We start from the raw sequence: 19,433 nt of genomic DNA, 5'->3' as shown, positions 1-19,433 counted from the left end.
GTAGGAAATGACAACAGCTGAACTGAAGGAATGTTGTGACAAAGCACAGAGGTGATAAAAAGAAGCTTAACACTTGATGAAATAGCAAGTGTTATGATATAAAAGAGTCATGGTACTGGCTTCAGGCATAATTTCTGCCGTATGAATGTCCAGGAAGAAGGGCATCCAGTAGGGCCTGTAACTGTAAACTGCATAAAGTCAAGGATTAACAGCTTCGCCTAAATAACAACAAGAAAAAATATTCCTTACTTTCTGTAGATAAAGGCAGACATGCCCTTCCACCCAGCTCCCCTGTTTTTTTCCATCTATTTAGCAGCATTCTCAAAGTACTTTATTGCCTTTTCAGTTACTAATCTAGTATTAAAAAAATACCACAACCACCCAAACTACACAGAACAGTGACATCTATTCTTATTAAAAGCAAATAAATGAGTTTCATATTCTTCCTTTTATGAAAAAAGAAAGCAGAAATGACTTAAGATTTCTTCATCATTAATTAATTTTCTAGGCAGTCCACAACTTTCAGTTATTGTTCCTAAATTAATTGTAACTCGGTCACAGTATACACAAGTCAATTAAATTAACATTGTATCTATAAAAGTGCGCGTATATAAAAAGGAGCAGGTTAAGATGGCATTTCTTTGAAATCTAATAACGGTTTCTCTTCTCACTCCTAGCACATGCACAAAAGGCAAATGGAAATGTGCTCAGAAATCAAAGTGTTCCTCAACCTGTAATCTGTATGGAGAAGGCCACATCACCACTTTTGATGGACAACGTTTTGTGTTTGATGGCAACTGTGAATACATATTAGCTATGGTAATCTGCTTCTCACTGCTTATTTTGGCACTATTTTAGCATTAAGAAATACCTTGATTTAAATGGCTAATGAAAATATCCTAGGGTACATCCATAACTAATAGAGCACTCAGAATTTTTATAAACAATGTGGTTTCTATATTTTCTGGTTATTTCAATACTTAAGATGAAAAGACTTCCCAAAACACAGTTTTTTTCATGCAATTACAACCAATTTTAGATTGAACAATATGTATAAATAACCTTTGATAAGTACATATTCTGCACCAGCCAACTATATATTTTAGGGAAGTGATGTCAGTTTGACTACCAATCACCTCCCAGACCAGGCAGAATCAGAGTCATGACATTTAAGCTTTCTTTATGCTTTAAAGTCTTAGTTTGGAAGACTCCAGATATTGAGTCTATTGGAGTTTTGTGCCTTGTTGTTGTTTGTTTTGTTGGGATTTTGTTGGTTTTGTTTGTTGTTTGTTTTGCTGTGTTGGTGTTCTGGGGTTGTTGTTTGTTTGTTTGTTTGTTTGCTTGTTTTTAGGATGGTTGCAGTGTTAATAGACCTGTTTCCTCTTTCAAAATTGTTACCGAGAATGTCATCTGTGGGAAAACAGGGGTTACGTGCTCCAGATCCATCAGCATTTACTTTGGGGTAAGATCTTCATCCTGTTGCTATCCAAATGAATAGCTGTTACAAGCCCATGTTTGCTTCCCTTTTGGAAGCTTTAGCTGTGTGTTTCAAGTAATGTCTTGCAAGTGAAATTTTAAACCTAGAGCTCCAGCTTTAGTAGGAATTGCCATTTTTTTTCCCCACAATTCTCATATCAACGTTTCAGTCCCCAAACTTCTTGCCTGTGTAGAAGATGTAGAATTTTGAACTTTACTGACTCAGCAGTGAGTTGGTCAGTCAAAAGATACTGATTTCCCACCCTGACAAACTCAGGAAAACGGTAGTATAAAATTGAGGAATTCTCATAATGGATGATGAGCAAAACCTCTCCCGATTTCCCTAAGTCCAGGTAATACCTGCAATTCAAAATATATCCAGATCTTACCTGAGATATGCCTGTGAAACTACAGCAACAAGCAGTTATCGTCATTTCCACTGCTGTGTAACAGTTTCCAAAATCGGGTAAGTTTTACTGTTCTCAGTTCTATGAGACAGTAACGCTGGGCAGCATCGGATCACCTAAGAGTCCTTCATTATCTGACAGAGAGAAGATTATGTGCAGCTGAGATTTTATCCCAAGGAACAGTTGCTACATGCAGCACACATTTGCTAAATTACTGACTAAATACCGGCAGTTTCAGCTGGTCAGTGCTGTGGTGAAAAGGTTTGTTTACTTAGGACCCAGTTTCATAAATGCATGCTTCAGACAAACCTTTTGGTTTGTCATACTTCCTCCACTCTGCTGGACACATGTAGATAATTATATTGTTTCACCCAAATGCAGTCAGAGTGTTAACACACCTAACAATGAGAGTGGAAAAATTATAGATATTATTGTTTACCTTGAAGATTTGCATACGCATATAAATTATGCCAAGGGAGTAAAAAAGCCAGTAGAATAGAATCATAGAATAGAATAAAATCATAGAATGGTTTGGGTTGAAAGGGATCTTTGAAGGTCATCTAGTCCAACCCCCCTGCAGTGTGCAGGGACATCTTCAGCTACATCAGGTTGCTCAGAGCCCCATCCAGCCCGACCTTGAATGTTTCCAGGGATGGGGCATCTACCACCTCTCTCCACAACCTCCTCCAGTGCTTCACCACCCTTGTCATAAAATGTTTCTTCCTTGTATCTATACTGAATCTACCATCCCTTAGTTTAAAACCATTACCTCTTGTCCTATTGCAATAGGCCCTACTAAAAAGTCTGTCCTCTTCTTTCTTATAAGCTCCCTTTAAGTGTTGAAAGGCTGCAATGAGGTATCCCTTAAGCCTTATCCAGGCTGAACAACCCCAGCTCTCTCAACCTGTCCTCATAGGAGAGGTGTTCCATCTTGGTGGCCCTCCTTTGGACCCTCTCCAACAGGTCTACGTCTTTCCTGTACTGAGGGCTCCAGAGCTGGATGCTGTACTCTAGGTGAGCTCTCCCCAGAGACAAATGCACATTGCCAGGTCATGTCCAGTCTTTCATCCATCAGTAACTCCAAGTCCTTCTCCACATGGCTGCTCTCAATTCCTTAATTCCCCAGGCTATACTTATACCAGGGGATGTCCCGACCCAGGTGCAGGACCTTGCGCTTGGCCTTGTTGAACCTCATGAGATTCACATGGGCCCACTTCTTGAGCTTGTCCGGGTCCCTCTGAATGGCATCCCATCCCTTGGGCATGTCAACTGCATCACTCGGTTTGATGTCATCTGCAAATTTGCTGAGGGTGCACTCAGTCCCTCTGTGTTATTGATTAAGATACTAGACAGCACTGGTCCCAATATGGACCCCTGAGGGACACCCCTTGTCACTGATCTCCATCCAGACATTGGGCCATTGACCACTAACCTCTGAAAGTGGCCATCCAGCCAGTTCTTCATCCACTGAACAGCCCATCCATCAAATTCATCTCTCTCCCATTTAGAGACAAGGATTTGTGAGGGGACTGTGTCAAAGGTCTTACAGAATTCCAGATGGGCAACATCCATAGCCCTTCCTTTGTCCACTGATAAAGTTGCTCCATCATAGAAAGCTACTAGGTTTGTCAGGCAGGACTTAACCTTGGTGAGGCCATGCTGATTGTCTCAACTCACCTCCCTGTCCTCTATGTGTGTTAAGAGGTGAGGCCAACAGTCTGGCAGTTTCCAGGGTCCTCCTTCTTACTCTTTCTAAAAAAGGGTGCACTGTTTTCCTTTCCCCAGTCTCTGGGGACTTTACCCAACTGCTATGGCTTTTCAAAAGTAAGTGGGAATGCCAAGACAGTCTGTAGTGGCACAGCATCTGATCTTCAGAAATGTGACACTGAGTAAAGAAAATACTGACACTTGATAAATTATAACATCCAGATAAATTTTCTTTCAGAATTTGACATTAATACTGCGAGATGAAACCTTCACTGTTTCTGGAGAAAACCCTGGAGTACGATATAATGTGAAAAAGAATGCTCTTCACCTGATGTTTGATATCATTATCCCAGGAAAATACAACATGACCCTTATCTGGAATAAACACATGAACTTCTTCATCAAGATCTCCAGAGAAACACAGGTATTGCAGAAGAACTTGCTCAGTAAACTGTCCTTCAACACAGATTGAATAGCGCAATTGATGTTGGTTGCCTTGACTCTTTATGATAGAAAAGGTTTTTCAGAGGTGCTACTAGCAATTCCTTTTCATAATTTTCTTCAAAATGGCAGAGATTTTCACTAGAGGCTGACTTTTAAGTCATTACCCCACTGCATTCAGGAAATTTTTGAGCGAAGTGCTTGTATTTTATACAACTGCATGGTGGAATTTGACCTCCAAATGATGACAGTTTACAGTTCAGAGGATAAACACATTCATCTATTGATGAAAAGAACCCCATGCACAAGACACTAAGAATGTATGAGAGTACTTGTAGATCACATACATTACTATAGCACAAGAAACTGTAAGTAATCAAAAGAGAAGTTAATTGTAACTTGCTGAATTGACATTGCAGCTTTCATTTGATCTAGGAAACTATATGTGGTTTGTGTGGGAACTATAATGGCAACATGAAAGATGATTTTGAAACTCGAAGCAAGTATGTGGCATCAAATGAACTGGAATTTGTCAATTCTTGGAAAGAGAATCCTCTCTGCGGAGATGTATACTTTGTAGTGGACCCCTGTAGCAAGAACCCTTATCGTAAAGCATGGGCAGAAAAGACGTGTTCCATCATCAACAGCCAAGTCTTTTCTGCCTGTCACAATAAGGTAAGAATTGATTTGGTCTTCTTTTTATTTATAGGCATAATCTGTATTCTTCCTAAATGCTCACACACTGACACTTAATTTTCTTTTCCCCAAAATGTTTTAATAAAATATATTAAAATATTTTATGGCTATATTTTAATAAAATATATTTTAAAGTTTTAATGGCTCTCATTTCTGTTAATCTGCATCATTTCACATTTGCACTTCCCTGGTCTTTTTGTAAGCACAAAAGCTAAGTATTAGCATAAACTGATTAGTTAAAAATATCAGAGTGAAAAAAAAAATATATTTAAGTATCAGAAATTAGTCAGTCTGTTGATGATGCCGGATACCAACTGATGAACTATTTACCCTTTTGAAACCATTTAGCGTTAGTTAGAATAACAAACGAGAAGCCTGAAAACCCTTGTTCTCATCAGTAAATCAACAGCATTACTTAGAAGATGCAGATAAGCCCAAGAGCAAGATATCATCAAACCACTACATTTTTTTAAGTTGCCCACTTTGGGGAAAGGAAAATAGTGCAAAGTTCATCAAAGCCAGGCCTTCTGAAGGAAAATCTCCATCTTCAGGAGGTGAAAACAAGTGAGAAATGTAGATAATGTTGCAGTGCTCATGCATATCCCTGGAGGGTGTACAGCTGATGCATTTACACACTTGTACCTGAACAGATGGCGGAGTGTTGGGAATTTTTAGCTGACTATACATAATATGTTCAGGATTAGTATTAATTTAGAAATACATATCTGGCAAAACACCATCAGTTTCTATTGTTGATGTGAAGACACCTACATTCTTACTAAAAAGATCTCTCTGAAGAGGATCGTAATTACCTTGACAAGTACTTAGAGGAAATACTAATTAGTCTCAGTGGACCACATGATGTTTAGCACAGAGAAAAAGACCTTCTTAACAAATAGGCACAAAAGAATCCTAGAAAATTCGTTACTTCATTTTCCAATGCAGGTGAATCGTATGCCCTATTATGAGGCCTGCGTTCGAGACTCTTGCGGTTGTGATATTGGAGGGGACTGCGAATGCATGTGCGATGCCATTGCAGTATATGCCATGGCATGCTTAGATAAAGGTATCTGCATTGACTGGAGGACCCCTGAGTTCTGTCGTAAGTTTCTTTAAGCTCTCTTTAAACTGTTTTAAGGGATTATTATTGTTATTGTGTGTATATTAATATGGCAACATAAGTAATTGCTTAATAGGTACCTCCTAAATTGCCTTTTCTCTATGGGCATATAATCTACTTCAGTCAGCTGGGTTTTGAAATCTGTAGTTTTCATTTGTGCTAAATTAATCAAAAAATGATGTCTCTTTTTACCATGGAGTAATGAAAGAGAAAATAATGTGGCCACAGTAGGCAGGCTGTTTCTTCTGCTACCACTACACAGTGAACTGTTTTTCAGCAGAGGGAGTAATTGGTGAAAAAATATGTTTCATTTCAGCTATGATGAATCCACCTTCTGCATGGATGTCAAAGAAACAAAGACAACTGTGTTGGCTGGAACACTCTAAAACAAAAAAAAAAGATATCAAAGTGTTCCAGAACACTGTATATGGTGGAAAATAAAGAGGATGAGTGTGTTATAAACCAATGTTAGAGTTGTCATTTGATGGTTTCTTTTCAACATGTCACTATATTATGCATTCAAAATTGTGGAAATGTCTGCTTAGTGTATCTACAGAAAAAGACACTGACTTCACTGGAGAGTCAGAAGCTATTATAAAAATTTCAGTGACAAAACTTTTTATTCCAACTCTTTATTAATTTTTTGCTCTCTTTAGCCCTCTGAAAATAACATTAATTTGAAAAATTCTGATTTCTCTCTTGCTTTTACCTTTTTTAGCTGTCTATTGTGAATATTACAATTCTCATCAGAAAACAGGAAGTGGTAATGCTTACTCCTATGGCTACAACAATGGCAACTGCACCTGGCATTACAGGCCTTGTAATTGTCCAAATCAAAACTACAAATATGTCAACATTGAAGGTAAGAAGCTATGCTAGTGTAAACCAGGAAACAGTAACATAGTAATTAATTTCAGTGCTGTCTTTTAAATCAATGATATCACAGTTAAATAATAGTATTCTAATTGATGCTGTCTTTGAAGCAGTTTTGCTGATCTTTACCTTGTTACTACTGCTTTAAATACATAATCAACTCAGTACCTGTACTATATCTAGCTCTATACTGAATTCAGCCTATCTTAAAGGGAAATTCTCTTGCATCAAATCAAACAAATACACTGTACTTAGGCAAGAAAACATGGAGAGAACAGTTAATATTTCATTAGGCAAATGGATATGCAGTTGGAGAAACAAAAAAACAAATACTACAAAGGCAGAACCTTCTTCTGAGGATGATACTGGAAATGTTTGCCTGAATAGATGATGTTTCAATTGGATTTATTTTAATAAAAGAAACGTAAGATAAGAGGTTAAAAATAGTATAAATTAAATGCTGTCCTCAAGAAATGTAAAACAAACTTATCTTCCCCTTTCTTCAGGCTGTTACAACTGCTCTCATGATGAATACTTCGACTATGAGAAGGAAAGATGCATGCCATGTGGTAAGCAGCACCCTATATGCTCATCCTCTTTCTCTACAGTAACCGGAAATCACAACTAAAACATTCATGTGTTCTCAAGTAAGGTATTTTTCTTAGTACCTCTCAATTAATGAGTGCTGATCCAAACATAACTTTCCTTCAAAATAACCCAATTACTGTACTGCTAGCATGTAAAACATGGTAAATAAAGGAATAAAAATAACTAATTAAAAGAAGGATTAGGGTAGGGAATGTGATAATACAGAAGCTGGATGACTCTGACTGATTTTAGTTAGCAACAAGAAAAGTTGTATTTATTGTAACTGTGAATACTTTTCAAAATGTGGGTATTCCTGAAGGTGTATCAGTGTGAGGGGCTGCCCCAGCAGAAGTGCATGTCTCATATATTCAACATCTTTCATAAAAAAGGGAACACATAGAAGAGGATCAGAACTAGCTAATGTACTCTATTTAGCAAATCTCTTTTTAGATATTTTTAAGTATTTTAACTTGAGATTTGTTACCATATGGTTTATTTATATGCAAACTTATTAAATAATGTTTTGGATAGACTCTAGCTACACAGATGGGATTTGCATGCAGACAGAAAAAAAAGTCAAAGATGATTTTTCTCATGGTACAGAATTCTAATCTGTGTAACCAGGATCTCAGCTAGTGACCTCATCTGCATGAAAAAAAACGCGCTTCCATTAACCCTGGAAACTGAGGTGCCCTTAAGCATAAAAATCATAAGAAACACAGCAAAAACTTTGTTGTGTTCATTGTAATTGTGAGATGATTTCTTTGTCATTGTTTAAGTCTTTTCATGTGAAGTATACCACTGAAATATGTAATTTTAAGCATTTTCAGGAGTGTCTCATTACTATAGCACAATCCTTTGAATCCAATCTGAAATTTGCCTTATTTGGAATATTTTAATATGCTTTCATTCAAAAACTTAATCTGTTCTACCTTTACACAACAGGAGAGGAAAGTACTAGTGCCACACCTGAAGTATCTTTGCCTTCAACAGGTTAGTTCACAGAGTTGACCAAGCTAGTACTTACACACTGATATATGTCCTGATATGTGTTTATGACGTAAGCAATATCCTTTTTTACCTGAGGTAGTGGTATCACCAGTTTCACATGCATAAGATGCAATGAGGAAAAGTGACTTGGTATCACAATTATAATGAAAATTTTCCCAGAAATATTTGTTAGACATCTTAAGAAAAAAACATAGAAAGAAAACGGTGTTTCCTGAGTATACCTAGGCACTTCCAGATATCAGTAATGAAACATCTCTGTTATTGAATAAGGACTTCTGTCACATCTCTGATGAATATTGGGATTGAGCGCACCCTCAGCAAATTTGCAGATGACACCAAACTGACTGATGTGGTTGACATGACTGAAGGATGGGATGCCATTCAGAAGGACATGGACAAGCTCAAGAAGTGGGCCCATGTGAATCTCATGAGGTTCAACAAGGACAAAGTGCAAGGTTCTGCAACTGGGTCAGAACATCACCCAGTATCAACACAGGCTGGGAGATGAAGGGATTGAGAGCAGCCCTGTGGAGAAGGACTTGGGGGTACTGGTGCATGAAAGTTTGGGCATGACCTGGCAACGTGTACTTGCTGCCCAGAAGGCCAATGGTACCTTGGGTTGCATCAAAAGGAGTGTGGTCAGCAGGTCAAAGGAGGTAATTTTGCCCCTCTGCTCCACTCTGGGGAGAGCCCACCTGGAGACCTCATTGCAGCCTTTCAGTACTTAAAGGGAGCTTATACGAAAGAAGAGGACAGACTTTTTAGTAGGGCCTGTAGCAATAGGACAAGAGGTAATGGTTTTAAACTAAAAGAAGTTAGATTCAGTATAGATATAAGGAAGAAACTTTTCATGATGAGGGTCATGAAACACTGGAGGAGGTTGTGGAGAGAGGTGGTAGATGCCCCATTCCTGGGAACATTCAAGGTCAGGTTAAATGGGGCTCTGAGCAACCTGATGTAGCTGAAGATGTCCCTGCTCATTGCAGGGGGTTTGGACTAGAAGACAGATGGTACTGGAAAAACTTCACACTGTTGGCTGTGTGAATAATAAAATACAATTCCATCTCTGCTGTTATGCAGAAGTATTTATGCCAAATTCACTTTAAAGTGATGAAGAAAAATGTATAAAACTTCTGCAAGAATTCCTGTTCAATGTATTCACTGCATGTAGTAGTAAAGGAATAGATGGATAACTTCTTAAATGTTTCATCTAAAAGTAAAGTAATGGTTTTTAATAGTAGTTACTTCTAATAGTTACTAAGACTGTTTTTACCTCAGAAATATTTTTCAATTTGTATAGATGTATTATAAATAGATTATTAAGAATTATTTCTTATCCCTTAATTTTATTTTTTTTTCTCTTAGGAATAACTGTGCAGCCTGAAGTAATAAGAAGCTCTACCACAAGTACCCTACCAACAGTACCTAGTAGTTCTTCTTCTGCAACTGCTGTATCAACTAAGACTACAAATCCAACAATAACTTCAAAAATCACAGTTCCACGAATTTCATCAGCATCACCTCCTGTCACAATAAAGTCAACAACTGGTAGGTTTTTTAGTGTTACTATCTAAAATAAATTTTAATAAACCCACTCTATACCTATTTGAGATAGCACTCCAGCAGGAAAGCATTGCAAGCTGGCTTAACATCCAGACATAAGACTCCAAATCACAAAGCAGGCTTCCATAAAGGAGTTTGTAAACCACAAATGCTCGGAAGTATAGATCAAAGTTGCATGGAAAGAGGAAGGATATAGACACTACGTTAAAAATAAGACCAAAACTCACTTGTGTGACTCACCTGAGAAGCACATTTGAAGTTCTATAAGCAGTGAGCCAGCTCAGCTCCAGTTGGATTTATTAGGTCAGCTTCAGCCGCCTCTCCACAACTGATTCAGTTATGCAGTCACATACAAGGAGCACCCAACCTAGTAACTCTGAATAATGTAAGCAGACACCAAAGCAGAATCACACAGGTATCAGTGCAGCAGCTTTGTCTAGGATTCTAGAGTCTTGCTCTCAGGAGGATGACTCCTCCAGCACAAATTACTTTCTGATTCTATGGCTTGAGGAGACTCATAACAATATGAAGTTTCCCACCAACATGGACTTCAACTAATAAGCCATCCAGGACCCCGGCTATCAGGAAAAGCAGAGTCAAAAAGGGGTCCCACAGGAGTCAACACACAGCTTCAAAGGCTGCCATTATGACAGATGACTTTTGCACTGGCACAGAGCACTGGAACAGAGCACTGGAACAGGCTGCCCAGGGAGGTTGTGGAATCTCCTTCTCTGGAGACATTCAAAACCCGCCTGGACATGTTCCTGTGCGACCTCACCTAGGCGTTCCTGCTCCAGCAGGGGGATTGGACTAGATGATCTTTTGAGGTCCCTTCCAATCCCAAACATACTGTGATACTGTGTGATACAAGGCAAGTCCTACAATATTATGTTATTTAGCTTCATAATACAAATTACGGAAAGCTGAAACTGTGGTTGATTTGGAACATAAGAATAGCCAATGAAATTGTAATTTGGGCAAAACCCACACTGACTTTAGCCAATAAGTGACAACCAAGATAACCTCAAGTTGCACTAGGGGAAGTTTAGATTGGGCATTAGGAAAAATTTATTCACAGAAAGGGTTTTCAGGTATTGGAACAGGCTGCTCAGGAAAGTGATAGAATCACCATCCCTGGTGGTTCTTAAAAGATGTGTAGATTAATTTCTTAGGGACATGTTTAGTGGTGGACTTGACAGTGTTAAAGTAATGGTTGGAGTTGATGATCTTAAAGGTCTTTTCCAATCAAAATGATTCTATGATTCTTAGAAAAATTATATTAAAATATCAAATAAAGGAAAAAATACAGAAAATTCAAACTAAGATATTAGACAAAAGAAAACAAATCCATGTAGAGAAAGATTTACAAACTTATGAGAACATGAATGTTATCAATTACACAGAAAATATTCAGAAGTTTAAGGGTGAAAAGTGGATCTGTGGAATATAGGTAGCTTCTTCATAATTTACCTGTTTTCAATTATGAAATGAATTGATTACTCACATTATATTATTTACCTTTACTCTGAAAGAACATACTACATTAATTTTTACCCCACCAAACATGACTTCCACCATCACTACTCCTTCCATAACTACCTCAATAAAAAGAACCATGACCACTAAACCAAAGCCTAGACCTGTTGCCTCATCAACCACTGCTTCAGAGACAGAAAAAGTAAGGCTCACCACACCACCCTTCTAGACCACTTTCAAAAAGGAAATGACAACCACCTCAATACCTACTCAAGCTACAGCTCACATCACAACTTTCAGCAAGCCTAAACAACAGTAGGTAAATATCACTTTTTCATATCCACCAGGTGAAGCCATTACTCACAAGACACCTGTCAATGTATTCCTTATAAAAAAAGGTGTCTTAACATCACAAATAGGTAGGAAATTACATGGATGACTGAACCAGTGTGATAAAAATGGAAATTCATGTGTTTTGCTGAGGGAGCAAGCATCTGACATTGAAATATCATCTTAAACTTAACATTTCTGTTTGAGGCTATATTCCATGCTTCCTCCAAATTTATGCAAAATCTCTCTGTGCTTCAAAGTGAGTTCTTGAAAACACACAGATGGCAGAACGTGTGTTCTTCCTTGCCATTGTAACAAATTATCCAAAAAATAAATATTAAAAAAAGGAAATTGTACTTGGGGATGTCAGACAAGGACAGTCTCCTCTGAGGCTGTATTGTAATGTGAATTGCTAGGTTAGCAACTGACACCAGAGGCTAGGACACTGTGCAGGGGAAAGTCTACTGTAGTGGTAGGGCAGGTGTACACTCTTCTCTAATCCGCATGTCTCACACACAGTACTGTTGGGGTGCACAAATCTGAGTGTCCTGGGGTGCAAAAATATGGGTCTTCTTTAGCAATTTCTGGGTCTCCTGCCAGCAATTGCAGCTTCCTCTAAGGAAGCATCCCAACCCACTTTAACTAGGAACCCTAGAAGCTCTTAACCATTACTAATATCCACTCTTCCTTACTTTACAGAGAGTGAGGCAAGCCAAGCAACCACCCTGCACCACCATGTCCCAGTAGGTAAGAGGGAGCTGAGGAACGCCCTTGGCCTAAGACTCTGCTTCACTTCGTCCAGCTTTCCCAGAGGATGTTCTTGCCCAGTCTGGAACACCTTGAAGGGGAGACATGCACATCCAGAGAGGCTCTTCTTCCCTCAGGAGCTCCAGGAAGAAACAGGGACTGCTGAATTGTCAGAGGGCATCCTTTAGGCCCAGTTCTTGTCCTGTACTTTTTCTAGGGGGAAACCATTGCCCCATTTCTTCCTCTTGCCCAGTAACACTCACTGTGGTCCAATCCTGCCTTTCTTATGCCCACCCATAACCTGGGGCTTCTGCCTGACAATCACCCACTTTCTTTGCCTTCCTGTCTTGCCTTGCCACTCTCAATCAACCTGTGTGTTTCTCTCAGTAGTTGTCACTCAGAGAAGACCAACAAAGCCACCTCTTGTGCAACATCTCATCACACAGAAAACCACACCTGCTATGTCTGCCAGCAGCACCACTGTCCCAAGAGAGGCCAGCCCCACCAGCAGCCCAGAAGTCCCACTGACAATGATATCTCCAAGCCTCAGCTCTTTATTTACCACCTCCACCTCATCTGCTTCTATCCCCTCCTCAGCTGTGTCCTCAACACGGTTGAGACCATCACACCCTGGTAAGGCTCCCTCCTGCCTTTCATGTTAATCTCCTTGCTTCTTCCAGGTCCACCATTCTCTCCTAAGCAGCATGTCCCTCATAGGCTTCAGTTTTGGTATTCATTCTCAATTCCCACTGCCCTTGCCATAGGACTCCTGGGACCCAGGCAGCTCCTGGAACTTCCCTGCACACAACCCTAACTGCATCCTCCTCCCTTGCTGCTTCAGGGGTTTGGCTCTGGGGCACAGGCCTTTAGCAGGCTACACATATCTATGAGTTCCTGCCCTACATCTAGCAACCAGAGATAAGCTAACACACACGCCCTCCCCTTAACAGTGGTTCCCCTAGAACACACAGTGGGGGGAACAGAAGGCAGTGAAACTGGAAACTCGTCTCCATTTTACACCTCAGGACAGTTTTGGGTGAGAGACAGAACACAAGGCATGTTCTCCATCCAATGGATGCCCAGCGCTGGCACACCCATAGAAAGTGTGGTTCAACAAATGCCACCTCGTTGGCCAGTGCTGACCCTGGGTGCAAAAGGGTCACCAGTGGAGGGTGGGAAAGAAGGTGTACACTCAACTCCAGGCTAAAATTCTCCCATTTAAACCCAGCAGGCTCCACATGCCTGTGCTGTATTGGTGTTGAACAGGACAACCTCATTTGAGGAGACACCACAACATGCTTTGCCTAGAATCCTTCCCAAAACTCAACCATTGTTTTCTCTCGTCCCTTTCTTTGTAGCAAGGGAGCCAACCAGAGCTAAGACTCCAACTAGTAAAGTAGTAACAGGTGAGTGCTCTGGTCAGGATAGAGCTAAGAGTCATCCATGACCTATGTCTGTCCCTTCAGTAGACTCAGTTTTCCCATGGATCCTTTCCAGCATAGTCTGCAGAACACAAATGGTAGACTGCCTGTCAACTAGTGGAATCGCACATGAATGTAGACAAACCTCTTTCCCTCTCAAGAGCTCCAGAAGGAAAGAGAGACAAATTGCTACAGGACATCCTTCAAAACCATCACCAGTCTGCAATTCTGAGAAGCAGCAGGAAGGGATGGGACACTTTGGGGGACATAGATCTCTACATCGCGATTTAAAACAATCAAAATAAGTGGGACTTGTTCTTGCCTTTCTTGCCCATACCCTAACACAGATCATCTACCCCAGAACTACCCATGTGACCAAAGTGCTCATCATACCTTGTCACAATAAACCGACCTGTCGTTTCCTCCTGGCAGCCTTCACCCACAAAAAGATAACCATGCCACACATTGTGCTGCCACTGACAACACAGAAGACCACTGCCAGTGCATCCACAAGTATCACCTCCAAGACCTCTGTCTCCCAAGAAGCCAGACCTGCCACCAGTACAGAAGTCATGCTGACAAGGATATCAACAAGTCCCAGCTCTCCACCTGCCCCCAGCACCCTGCTAAGCACCTGGTTGCCATCGACTGCCATGTCCACAGTCTCCTCCACCACAGAACCAACCATCAGCCCCAAGCCTACAGCATCCACAACTTCCACAGTTAAAACCAGCCCACTGCCTTCGCCTGCATCTTCCCCCTTATCAACTGTGTCCTCTACATGGCTGAGCTCCTCACACCCCGGTAAGGCTCCTTCCTGCCCTTCCTGCAGCTTCTGCCTGCTCTTCCCAGCTTTCATGTTTTCTTCCTTCCTCTCATTTCTTACATCCTTTCTTTTTTTCTTTAGATCCACACACACCACTCAGACACTGGTTTGCTACTTTTCCTTCACTCCCACTTTCCCACTTCCTTTGGCATTAGCAATTTGGTATGTTCTGCCTTTGGCACGGCCCTGGGAGCAGGTCTCTCTCACAAAGCCTGACTTGTGTGGAAGAGAGCAGAAGGTGCCCTGTCTTGTTCCTTGCTCCATGTACATCTCCTCCAGGGAGAGGCAGCGGGTGCTTGTATGTTGTAAGGCACCATTGAGGAGATGACCTTATTGGCCTTTTGGGTAAAAGTTGGATGGGGAGGCTGAGGGCAGCAGCCGGAGCTGCAATCCTTCCTGTCGCCCAGTTAGTATCATTGCAGCACAGCACTGCTTTTCTTGAACATGTCCCTGGCCTGCAACTTGTACCCACCTCCTTTGCCTTCCCCTCTTATCCTCATCCTCAATGTACCTGTTATTTTCTACTGGCAGCCTTCATCCACAAAAAGACAACTGTGCCACACATTTTGCCACCGCTGACCACGCAAAAGACCACTGCCAGTGCATTCACAAGCAGCACCTCCAGGACCTCTGTCTCCAGAGAGATCAGCCCTGCCACTGGCACAGAAGTCACACTGAAAAGAACATCTCCAAGTCCCAGCTCTCTGCCTGCTCCCAGAACCTCACTAAGCACCCAGTTGCCATCAGCTGCGACTTTCACAGTGTCCTCCTCCCCCTCAGCACCAACCACCAGCCCCAAGCCTACACCTACAACCCTGAAGCACAGGCCCTCTTCCACAACAACGAGTGCACCAAAAGAATCCCCTGCACCAGAGTCATCCACACCCTCCACAGCCAAAACCAGCCCACTGCCTTCGCCTGCATCTTCCCCCTCCTCAACTGTGTCCTCTACGTGGCTGAGCTCCTCACACCCTGGTAAGGCTCTTTCCTGCCTTTCCTGCTGCTCTGCCTGCTCTCCCTCCCTCCCTCCCTCCCTCTTCCTCTGGCATTGGCACTTGGCTATGTTCTGCCTTTGCCACGGCCCTGGGAACAGGTCTCTCCCACAAAGCCTGGCCTGCCTGTGTGGAAGAGAGCAGAAGGTATGTTGTCCCTGTTCCTTGAATGGAGACACATCTGAAGATGCTTCTCTTCTAGGAGAAGCAGTGGGTGCTTGCTTCTTGGAAGGAACCTTTGAGGTGCTGTCCTTTTTACCCCTTTTTGGGGGAGAAACCAGATAGCAGGGTGAGGGCAGCAGTCAGAGGCCCACAGCTCCCTCTTCCCCAGTCAATCTCATTGCAGCACAGCTCTGCTTCTCTTGCACATGCCCCTGGCCTGAGGCTTGTGCCCAAATCCTTTGCCTTCTCTGTATTGGAGATGGCAGCTGGCGATGGCAAAACTAGGAGCCTCTGAGTAAGGATTAAGGGACAGACAAATACAGCAGAATTCATCGTGACTGTCTACTATAGGCTACCCGCCAGGATGACGACACTCATGAGTTTTTCTTTAAGGAACTAAGCAAAGCCTCCAACTCATCTGCCTTTGTCCTTATGGGGGACTTCAACTTGCCAGATGTCAACAGGGAATATCACACAGCTGGCACCAACAGGTCCAGAAGATTCCTAAAGCATCTGAATGATAACTTCTTGGTGCAGGTACTAAGAGAACCAGGACAGGTGCCCTCCTAGATTTGATACTCGCTAAAAGAGAGGATCTCGTTTGACAAGTGGTGACAGGTGGCTCCCTTGGCCTCAGCGACCATGAAGCCATTAGGTTCAAAATCTTTGATAATGGGAGGAAAACTGCCATGAGACCTCAACTTTAGATATGAGGAAAGTAGACTTCGGGTTGCTCAGAGAACTACTTAGTAAGATTCCCTGGGAAGAAGCTTTTGAAGGTGCTGGGGTCCATCAGCGTTGGTCATGTTTTAAGTACCACCTACTAAAAGCACAGGACCAGGCAATTCCAAAATGTCAAAAATCTAGCAGATGAGGCAAAAAGCCAGTTTGGTTGAGCAGGGATCTTCTTGATATATGGCGAAAAAAAAAAATTACACGGTCAGTGAAAGCAAGGTCAGATGTGATGGGAGGATAACAGAGATGTTGGTCGTCATTGTACGGAGGACGTTCATGCTGCCAAAGCTCAATTAGAACTGAAGCTGGTCAGTACTGTGAAGGGCAATTAAAAAGGCTTTTTCAAATAGGTTAATGGCAAAAGGCAAACTAGAAATAACATTGGCCCATTACTCAATAAGCATGGTTACCTTACTGACAGGGACACAGACAAAGCCAAGAGGTTTAATGCTTTCTTCAGTCTTCAACACCAGAGGTGGACTTGCGGGCCCCCATAGCCCTGCGTTAGAAAACCATGGATGCAAGAACGATAAACTCCCAATCAATCTGGAACTTGTACAGGATTTGCTACTCCAGCTAGATTCCTACAGGTCGCTGGGCTCTGATGGGATTCATCCAAGGGTGCTTAAAGAGCTGGCTGATGTCATAGCAAGACCTGCCTCTGTGATTTTTCAATGTTCCTGAGAATCTGGAGAGGTCCCAGGTGACTGAAATTTGGCAGACGTTGTCCCAGTCTATAAGAAGAGCAACAGGGATAACCCTGGCAACTACAGGCCTGTCAGCCTCACCACTGTTCCTGGCAAAATCATGGACAAGATTGTTCTGGGAGTTGTTGAAAAACATCTGAATGACAATGCAGTCATTGGTCCCAGCCAGCACAGGTTCATGAGGGGAAAGTCCTTAATATCTTAATATAAACTTAATATCTTTCTACAGCAAGGTTACTCACCTAGTTGACCAAGAGAAGCCTGTTGATTAGATCTTTTCAGATTTCAGTAAAGTCTTTGATACTCTCTCTCACAGTATTCTTCTGGACAAGATGGCCAGCAGACAGCTGGATGAACACATAATGCAGTGGGTGAGCAATTGGTTGATGGGCCAGGCTCAAAGGGCTCTAGTAAATGGGGTTATGTCAGGCTGACAACCAGTCACTAGTGGGGTTCTGCAGGGATGCATCTTAGGGCCAGCACTCTCCAATGCCTGCATAAATGACTTAGACACAGGACTTGAGGGAATATTACATAAATTGCCAATGACACTAAATTGGGAAGAGCTATTGACATTCAAGGGCAGAGAGGCGGTGCAGAGGGATCTGGACAAATTGGAGGACTGGGTAATCACCAACTGCACAAAGTTCAACAAGAGCAAGTTTCAGCTTTTGCACATGAGACGCAACAATCCTGGCTGTACCTACAGACTAAGGGACCAGATACTGGAAAGCAGCTCTGCAGAGAGGGATCTGGGGGTTCTGGTCAATGGCAAGTTGAACACGAGCCAACAGTGTCCCTGGCAGCCAAGCGAAGAACCGTGTCCTGGGTGCATCAAGAACAGCATTGCCAGCTGGGCAGGGAGTTGATTGTCCCACTCTGCTCTGCACTGGTGCAGCCTCACCTGGAGCACTGTCTGCAGTTCTGGGTGCCACAGGATAAAAAGGATATAAAGATACTGGACAGTGTCACAAAGAGGGCTACAAAGTTGGTGAAGAGTTTGGAGGGGAAGCCGTATGAGGAGTGGCTAAAGTCACCTGGTTTGTTCAGCCTAGGGGAGACCTCATCACGACCTACAGCTTCCTCATAAAGGGAGGAGGAAGAATAGGGTTCCAATCTCTCCTCTCTGGTGACCAATGACAGAGCCCAAGGGAATGGCAGGAAGATGTGCCAGGGGAGGTTTAGATTGGACATTGGGAAAAGGTTTTTCACCCAGAGGGTAGAGGAGCACTGGAATAGGTTCACTAGGGAGGTAGTCACAGCCCAAGCCTGGCAGTATTCAAAAAAAGACAAGACAATGGCCTCAGACACATGGTATAAATTGTGGGGCTGACATATGCAAGTACAGGAGTTTGAATGGATGATCCTTGTAGTTCTCTTCCAACTCAGGGCATTATATGATTCTAAGATTAACCTCTTGCTGTCATCCTCAATGGACCTGTGCTTTCCTCTTGGCAGCACTCATCCATGAAAAGACAAGCATGCCATACATTGTGCCACCACTGACTACGGAAAAGACGACTGCCACCAGCTACACCAGCATCACCTCAAAGACCTCTGTCTCCCGAGAGGCCAAACCTGCCACCAGCACAGAAGTCATGCTGACTAGCATGTCTCCAAGTCCCAGCTCGTCGCCTGCCCCCAGCAGCCCCCTCAGCACCCACTGGCCATCGGCTACCACTTCCACAGTCTTCTCCACCTCACCACCAACCACCAGCCCCAAGTCTACGCCTACGACACTGAAGCACAGGCCCTCTTCCACAACAACGAGTGCTCCAAAAGAATCCCCTGCACCAGAGTCATCCACACCCTCCACAGCCAAAACCAGCCCACTGCCTTCACCTGCATCTTCCCCCTCCTCAACCGTGTCCTCTACATGGTTGAGCTCCTCACACCCTGGTAAGGCTCCCTCCTGCCCTTCCAGCTGCTGCTCTGCTTGCTCTTCCCAACTCTCATGCTTCCTTCCATGCTACTCAAGCATTTGATTGCTACTTTTCCTTTATTCTCCCTTGCCCGCTTCTGCAGGCATTGGCACTTGAGTATGTTCTGCCTTTGACATGGCCCTGGGAACAGGTCTCTCGCACAAAGCCTGGCCTGCCTGTGTGGAAAAGAGCAGGCAGTACACTGTCCCTGTTCCTTGGTGGGACACATGCAC

The 19,433-nt window shown here is 42.6% G+C and overlaps 1 protein-coding gene across 1 annotated transcript in view; it reads left to right on the top strand.

Moving 5' to 3' along the window:
• The window catches only part of MUC6 (mucin 6, oligomeric mucus/gel-forming), a 62,902-nt gene that overhangs the window by 27,227 nt on the left and 16,242 nt on the right, over positions 1 to 19,433 (top strand). The window contains exons 21-34 of the mRNA XM_065066093.1: positions 678 to 819; positions 1,352 to 1,462; positions 3,829 to 4,014; positions 4,467 to 4,706; positions 5,673 to 5,829; positions 6,566 to 6,709; positions 7,227 to 7,289; positions 8,254 to 8,301; positions 9,685 to 9,867; positions 12,388 to 12,435; positions 12,826 to 13,068; positions 14,289 to 14,660; positions 15,214 to 15,657; positions 18,737 to 19,177. Coding sequence (XP_064922165.1) covers positions 678 to 819; positions 1,352 to 1,462; positions 3,829 to 4,014; positions 4,467 to 4,706; positions 5,673 to 5,829; positions 6,566 to 6,709; positions 7,227 to 7,289; positions 8,254 to 8,301; positions 9,685 to 9,867; positions 12,388 to 12,435; positions 12,826 to 13,068; positions 14,289 to 14,660; positions 15,214 to 15,657; positions 18,737 to 19,177 — 2,822 coding nt within the window. The remainder of the gene's footprint in view (positions 1 to 677; positions 820 to 1,351; positions 1,463 to 3,828; positions 4,015 to 4,466; positions 4,707 to 5,672; positions 5,830 to 6,565; positions 6,710 to 7,226; positions 7,290 to 8,253; positions 8,302 to 9,684; positions 9,868 to 12,387; positions 12,436 to 12,825; positions 13,069 to 14,288; positions 14,661 to 15,213; positions 15,658 to 18,736; positions 19,178 to 19,433) is intronic.

Source organism: Columba livia, chromosome 5 (genome assembly GCF_036013475.1).
Source record: "Columba livia isolate bColLiv1 breed racing homer chromosome 5, bColLiv1.pat.W.v2, whole genome shotgun sequence".
Taxonomy (NCBI): Eukaryota; Metazoa; Chordata; class Aves; order Columbiformes; family Columbidae; genus Columba; species Columba livia.
This window is presented reverse-complemented; position numbering and strand designations above follow the sequence as displayed.